The sequence below is a fragment of the Gasterosteus aculeatus genome, chromosome 1, assembly GCF_964276395.1.
Source record: "Gasterosteus aculeatus chromosome 1, fGasAcu3.hap1.1, whole genome shotgun sequence".
NCBI lineage: Eukaryota > Metazoa > Chordata > Actinopteri > Perciformes > Gasterosteidae > Gasterosteus > Gasterosteus aculeatus.
The window spans coordinates 10,003,799-10,011,935 of NC_135688.1; the positions used below are offsets into that span (position 1 = coordinate 10,003,799).

General features: G+C 41.9%; 1 protein-coding gene across 1 annotated transcript; it reads right to left on the reverse strand.

Annotated features, from left to right (window-relative positions):
- Nucleotides 1-453: 453 nt before the first annotated feature.
- Nucleotides 454-4,325, reverse strand: gpr184 (G protein-coupled receptor 184). Its single transcript, XM_040192032.2, has 2 exons — nt 3,943-4,325; nt 454-2,024 (listed from the first exon to the last, which is right to left on the reverse strand). The coding sequence occupies exon 2, from the start codon at nt 1,980-1,982 to the stop codon at nt 948-950; it is 1,035 nt and encodes a 344-aa protein (XP_040047966.2). The 5' UTR covers nt 1,983-2,024; nt 3,943-4,325; the 3' UTR covers nt 454-947.
- Between the last annotated feature and the right edge of the window lie 3,812 nt (nt 4,326-8,137).

The following is an 8,137-nucleotide window of genomic DNA, read 5'->3' on the forward strand; positions in this document are numbered from 1 at the left end:
GTTCATTATTTCAAATAAATTTCAAACCATATCGTTTCAAGAAAAACATTACCGCTCACCATAAACCAGGCAGCAGTTACATTTTCACCAACAACATATTGTTTTAAGATAAAACATTTTAGTAGTACAGGAGTGTCCTGTCTCCATATACAGAAAGACAAGTCTGCAGTAGAGACTTTTAACGGAAGAGAACATGTTACAAACCTCATCACACTTGAGATCATATAGTTATTTGTCGAGTGCCCATTTGATGTTTTGATTATAAACTACGATACACTAAAATGGACACATTATTAAACAAAGCAATAAGAGTCTTGATATTCTCCATCGACCTGCTCTTTTCAGCTTTTTTTTTAACCTTCTTTACCTTTTCAAACATTTGAAATTGCTTCCTTTAGCAACTTCACACTGACTTACACGCAATTTCATTTTCGAAATGAATAAAAGGCCAACTGCCGATTGTTCATCACCCATTTTATTTATGAACCTTGGATTTCTTTGATTTTATATTCACATTTCACTAAATGTTTGACGATACAGACACACGCTTACGCTAATATGTGGGGTTTTTTTGCATGCTTTAGGGTTAATTTGAGATATACCAGAGTCGCACAATCACAATCACAACCTCCTTGTATAGATTGGAACACAAGTGCTCTTCAATTCCAGCAGCGTTGCCAGAAAGCAGAAGTGGCCGCCACTACAGAATTCTTTGAAGAAAAGAACTGGGGAATACAATCCAATTAAAGAGCTCTGAGACGTGTTTTATTCAACAACCCACTCTTTCCTCTGCAAGATATGAGGGAGGAAAAAAGCGTCTGATGAAGAGGTGGTTATGGGATGTTAATATTCCTGTTACATACTCACTTTACATCCAAATACACACACATATACACACACTGAATACAAATGCAAAAGTGCACGTATTCACGCACATTGCTTCAGTTTCAAATTAAGTTGGCATTAGGCTGTCCTCTGCCATATTTAGTTAAAGTAGAGTTCGAAGTATGCGTCTTTCTTTGCCTTCTACAACACAGTTTGACCTCCTCCTGGACTCCGTTACTGACTAACACATACAGCACTGGGTCCACCACACAGTTCAGACTGGACAGCGCCAGAGTACAGGAGAACGAAAAGTGCACATTCTGTTCAAACTGGCAGTAACTTCCTTCAGGTTTTTCAACATCATTGCTGTTGTAGAAGACTAGCGAGCGGATGAGCAGGAAAATGTGATACGGAGCGAAGCAGATGGAGAAGATCCCAATCACCCCAAACGACAGCAGGCGGACCTTCTTCTTCGCCTGGGCGCTCAGGCCGGGACTCTGGTCCACGGTGGCCAGCACTCGCCAGTAGCTCACCGTCAGCACCAGTAGGGGTACCAGGAAGCCGACGCCCACCCTGAGCAGGTTGAACAAGGGCACGGGACTCTTCATGGGGTAGGTCTCATAACAGCGGTCGTTGTTGTTGACCTCGTCATGGGCGTCGGTGAGATTGTCATAATACAGTACAATGATGTGCAGCACTATCACCACAACGTACACCGTGGCACACTGAGCCCAGGCGTAGCGGGACGTCCTGTGGGTCTTGGAGCGGAGCGGGTAGGTGACCACCAGGCAGCGGTCCACGGAGATGCAGCAGAGCAGGTAGATGCTGATGTACATGTTGGTGTAGTAGAAGAAGCCTGCTACACTGCAGGACTGAGGACCTAGCCTCCAATGGTGGTCCTCTCGGTAGTAATTGATCCAAAGGGGCATGGTGAAGAGGAAAAGCAGGTCGGAGAGGGACAGGTTGAGCAGGAAGATTCCCAGAACATTTTGCCGCCGCACTTGTTGGCAAATGGGGCCATGGGTCAGCACGTTGAAGATCAGCCCAAAAATGAAAGCCAGGATGTACACGGACATCAGCAAGTCACTGATGGCGCTTTCCCCAATATTAACACACAATGTTGTGTTTGTGCTTACAGCTGTTGGTGTGACGTTCATTGCTCCAATAATTTTCTTTCCCTTTTCTGGTTAGAAATTCAACTGTAAAAAAAAACAAAAAAAAAACAGTTTAGCAGTTTGTCAATTTGATTGAAGAAACACAAGCTCACTTCTAAACCATTGAAGGCTTAGTACAGCCTGGATATGTTGTATTCCTCATGCTATTTTGTGGTTCAACAAATCAAATCATTTGGTGGTGCTGTGATGTTTCTGAATTTGAAGCCTGGAAGATGCCGGCTTAGTCATGCACCCTGCCGATAACAGTTGGCAAGTACAAATCGATAGATATCTAAAATCCCCTCCTCACTGCTTCAGCTGCTTAGTACGGACAACATATGTCATGGATAGCTTTTCCAAATATTCAGTTTTTAGTTTCTTTCTACGGAAAATGAAAAAAATTGAGGAAACTGAAATCTCTGCTCCCAACCCAGAAGATCACATCGTTTAATGTGCCTTTTTATTAAAATCTCTATGAATTGTTCCATTTATTCCCATGCATGGTCGAAATCTATGTGGAGGCAACACAGTTTGAACTTGCTGATTGAGTATTTGCCTTTTATTGCAATCAGTGCTTAACAACTTCAGCTCGGTGCGACAGGAAAAATAAAACCGTCAGATCCAACCGGTTATTGCTAATTTGCAGGTAGTCTTAGACTTGTAGTTCAGTATTTAACATACAAAAGTAGAACTGGGTAGTTAACTATCTCCCCATTGACAAGAGGCCTTTAAATGTTTATTCTGGATACATTAAATCATTTCATTCGTATTCATCACTTTAGTTCATAGTTCATCATCACTTTAGTTCATTGTGTGGTTTGTGCCAGACACATACTACATGTTGGTCTTGGTGGCTTCCGGTTTAAAATGTCACTGGTGCTGAAAAGGCACACAACTGAAATTGGCAATAACAAAGTCAGAAATCTCTCCTTTATAAAGAGCCCTTCGAACATTTCCTACAAACACAATGTGGTTGCAAGGGGTGAGGCTGACCTAAATACTGAGTATACTGAGTGAGTATTTAGGTGCATGTGCGTGCGTGTGGAAATAGGAGGGGAGGGGGGTTTCAGCGATTATTCATGACATTTTAAAATGATGTTGGTTGGGGAACATGATCGACTGGGAAAGTTTTGCTGATAAATAATGTAGACGGCTGTTTAGTCATCACTCGTGGTGCACGCGTATGCCCCTCTTACTAATAATGGGCCATGAAATATTCTTTTTCCATCAATATGTTTTTTTTCTCCTTTCCCTCTGATCTAAATGACGTCATATTTTGGTGTTCGTTTTGCTTGTAAAAGATTGTGTCTGTTTTATTTCCTGACATAATCCTAATGTAAGCTTACTTCACACAGCTGGTCCAAGCCTCAGGCCGTTCTTTCATCCATCTGAGCCAACTGTGTGTTTGTTAATACTCTAAACTGAACTAAGCTTGGTCATTATTACGCAACCTCGATACTAAGGACGATTTCAAAGGGGCAAAACTTCAACCTCTTCTCTCGAGAGGGGGAATATGCTGAGTGGCAAATCATTTTTTTTTCCAAACAAAACGGAACAGTATGATTTCTTTTATGTTTTATGGCTTACTATCCAAATTCCACATCCATTTCAAAGGTTTAACAGTTCACCTGTCCCATTTATATCTATTATTTTTTAAACGGTTTCTTCTTGTCTTGTTGTTTTCTAGGCTGAAGCGTGAGACCCGCATAAAACATTCAACCCTGCAGGGAATAACCATTTCTAGACTAATTATTTCTGCTACACTGACTCAAACATCCTTGAGATTACCATCTTCCCGCTGAACAACAGTCCACAACATAATACCAGCCAGGAAGGGGAAAGGGAGTTTTCAAACTCATTTAACCAAAAGCACCCTACTTGGACAACATTAAAAAATATCTCACATTTTTTACGCTTTTACTCTTGGCGTTTTTAAAAACAGTCTAGTTTAATTCGACCGTACCTGTAGTTTTTGGTAAGATGTGTGTCTCGAGGGCAAAAACCAAGCTGTCCAGTGGATTCAGGAGTTTTTGGCACATTCCACAGCTGCTTGTAGTTCGGCGGCATTCGGTCCAGGCGCGTTAAAGGAAGATCTGCATGGGTGAGTCTTCAGAGATGCTGACATGCAGCCAAACCTCTGTAATCCCACATGGTACTCTGGAAGATCACAAAGAATAAATGGTTACCAGCCCGTAGAAGAGCTACGGCTGTTTGTTTGGCTGGCTGTGTCTGCGATGACAGCCAGAGTAGAAATATCAGCAGACCGTGCGGGGGGGGAGGAGGGATGGTGAAAGGCACAAAAGGGGGAAGACGCGTGTATGTATGAGGAGGTCTGGCTCACAGTGCACAGAGGAAGTGTGCTTTCGGGGGAGGGACGAGAACCAGACGGTGCATAACCAAAAACACTGTACTGCTGCACTGTAACAATTCAAAGAATTCAAACCCTACACGCAGAACTACAGCTACCACGTCGCCCACCTAAAGCCTGACTTGGTCTTGACTTTCCCATCGCCACGGCGACTCGCATAGATATGGATCACATTGAGGACACTTTCACTGATCACCTACATTACAGCTCAGTGTATATAATACGGAGGAACTTTATTGGGTTAACTGAGAAAAACATACAAGCTTGAAGTCAGGAAGTAGGCTGAGTCTGATTCACATATGGGGAGTTCTCACTGTTTCTACAGTGAACCCAGACGTGTTAGGGCAATATACTAACACACTGTTGTCTTGTGTGACGAAAGCCAGCAGGCAATCCAGCTGTGAATTGAGTATTTCCCTACACACAAGAATGTATACCAAAGGTTTGCTACAGAAAGAGATGAAAGGTGGATAGAGCAAGGTCTAAAAGATAAATATTATAACAGAGGCTTTGAAACACCCTTCATCTCCGTTTCAGTCTTTCTGTCTTCGGCTCTGACGCGAATATGCAAAAGAGAAGGAGGTTAGAAAAATGTGTTTGGACTCCGCCACACGAGTTCAATCTGGGTTTTGGTCACAGCACATCTTTCATTCCCAAAGCATTTCTCAGATTTTCCGTTGCCAGACACAAAGCTTTCTGGAAATAGTGTGACTCAAAGAATTTCCCAGGAACCAACAGAATAGGTTAACGCACAGTCGTGAAGGGACTTGTGCAAACTGAATGAAACTAAACGAACGTTCCCTTCATCACAGGATTTGTCATAATCTTTCCAAATGCAGTACAAGAACCCCCACCTTAACGGATGGGGCCACATTATTAAGTCTATGTCGAAACATCACTCACTGTACACACAATGAGGGACTTAACAGTTGCTGTAGTCATCGCTCCTGTAGCCTACACACTATTGGTTAAGAGTTACCAAGACATCTATAAATTGTCTTTTTTTTTTATTTGTATACGTCAACTAAGCTTTTTCTTACAGCTTTTTTTCAATTCAGGTTTTTCTTCTGTAGTGTCCAGGACTCTCAGGAAGCGGGAGCTTGTCAGGAAAATGGATACACTTTAACCTCAGACATTACACTGCTTGCAATTAACTCTGTACTGCATACTAATAAGTGAGGTCATATGCAACATGTATGTTTGTTATAATGTGCACATTAACGCATTATAAATAGACCCTTTGATTAACCCAATAAAATGTTGCAAACTCAGTAATTTTGTAAGCTTGCTTATTTGATGAAATACATTGTTTTTGAAAGTAACAGCGTTTTATAGAAATACTTTCAAGTAGGAGGTTTAACAAACTGAGTCAAACCATAAACTCTGAGTTGATTTACCCTGAGATGGGAAACTCGGGAAGTTTGCATGACAATATTCCTATGTCACTTTTTCAAACATTTAGAGAGAAATACATGTAAATTCATGCAATAACTTTTCCAAGGATAATGTTTGGCAGTAACACAAAGTTGTTAAACAATATAAATTGTAAATGTAAATCTAAATGTAAATGTTATATCTAAATGTTAAATGTAAATCTAAATACCAGACTTGACGACTGAACATTACAATATTTACGGTAATTCACACCGCGTCAAGACAAGCTGGCAAGTCTGTATGAATCAGCTCTTGTTATAGAGCAGGGGTGTCAAACTAATTTTAGGTAGGGGGCCACACACTGTCCACGTTGAAGTCCGAATGAAGAAATGAAAGCGCGCTGTGTGATTGGCTGGGCTGCTGTCAGAGGGAGGAGACTGTGAAAGAAACTCCAGTTTTATTGAAGAAATCCTACAGAAGCCCATTTAGGCACAAAAAAAGAAGGGTCAGAAAGTCGAAATTATGAGAAAAAAAGTTGAAATTATGACTTGGTTAGTGACTACGGTCACACATAGGTGTCGTTTGTGTTTAACAATGTCTCGCTGACCAGCTATTAAACCAGGAAGTCCGAATCTGTGAATATCTTGCCAACTGTACTGAACTGTAAACGTTCTACGGACACTTGGTTCCGTAGAACTTGGTTTGAAGAGCACGGTCTTGTGTTAAAATTGAATTAGTAACAGCCTACTGGTGTTTTTGTGATATCTTTTGGTTGTGCACAGGGTCAATGAGGACAGGTAAGATACTCCGGGGTTTACATATTGCATACACGTAGGTGTACCTGTTGTTAGTACCCTAGGCTAGAGTGAGCACCACCCACTGTACTTTTGGGTGCTAAGGGCTGGTTGATGTTTATGTTGTTTTCTTTGGTGCCACTGACAGTCCTTGTTGATCCCTGTGTTGCTAACGATGTGAAAATAAATACGTTTTGTGTATTGGATTTTGTGTGGCTAACTCCTCACTTGCCACCTGTTGCCCTTATGTTGCGCTCCAGGTCGAGCCACCAGGGAGCGTAACAAGGAGGACAGTGACGTCCGACTTTTAGCGGAGTCTAAATTATCTTTGGTATTTCGATAAATCAAACTTGTAGGGAGATAAAATACGTTCCAGGTGATATTTATTCTGTAGTTATCGTGATTAGTAACGATTGAAAAGTCCCAAAGAGTTCTCTTTATTGAAGCAGTGTTGCCAATTTCTCAAAGAGGAAATACGCTGTAGAATCAGCGGCGGCTTTGCGCATGCGCGTGTTGATTTCTGGACGTCTGATCTCTGCTCTCTTTGACTCAAGCCGCCAGGTTTCTGCTTCAATCACGTCACGTCAGACACCACAAAAGTCCCCATTAAAACCAGATAAGGTCGCTGGTCGCTTTTGACAAGAAGTCGCCAAGAGGGTTTGGAAAGTCAATGTACCAAACAACGATGGAGCCTGCACATGCGCATATCTTAAACCATAATTTGACTTTTTATCCCATAATTTTGACTTTCTAACCCTTTTTTTTGTGGGCTTCCATACAAACCTGCTCCCGACCAGGTGATGTTCACAGGCTCAGTTACCATGGCGACTGACCCGGAGCTTTAGTTACCTCCCTTTGTGAAACAGACAACCCAGAGTTTCCCTCATCTCAGGGTTAACAAACTGAGTTTCCACTAAACCCACTTCTTGAAACGGACCCCTGGTCAGTAAGCTCATTCTGCATCCTCCTCTTTCAAAGCTTTCTTACTGTATAGGTTTTAACTTTTGTGATGTGAGAGTTATGGGGTGTACTGACCTTTTGAAGATGGCGGACGTTGTGAAAGATACTCATCTTTTGTTTGGTTTTTAATTTTAAAGCATGAAATTGAGGAATTCTTCACCGTTAAAATAACATCACAAGAAAGAAAGAAGAAGGTATCCTTTTTTTGATCCTCTTGGGGAAATTATTCTCTGCATTTGACCCGTTGCACACAGTGGGAGCAGTGTGCTGCCTTAAAAGCCCCCAGGGAAGAGTTAGGAGTCCCGCTTAAGGACACTTCGACACGGTACATGGAGCAGCCGGGGTTCACCAATCACCAATCATGCAGTTACTGATGCACCTTCTCTACTGCATGCACCCCGGTCACCCCAAATCGCCTCAAACAAAAGCATCGGTTGTTGGTTTAAATGCTGTTATTGACCTTTCGCAGTCATGCATCTTTGGCATAGAGTCGTCTGACGTCCAGAGGCAAAAGCAGCGAGACACTCGTTGGATGACCACTCAGCAAAATCACCAGTGAGAGAAAAGTACTGATCAACACAGCTGGAATTCCAAAATGTCCATTCAAAGGCATCTTAATGAATGTATTTCTCAATTCAGGAAAGTCTTCATTATTCAAAACC

What these genes read in the sequence shown, in the direction of transcription:
- gpr184 (XM_040192032.2), bottom strand. Translation starts at nt 1,982, where the DNA reads ATGAACGTCACACCAACAGCTGTAAGCACAAACACAACATTGTGTGTT.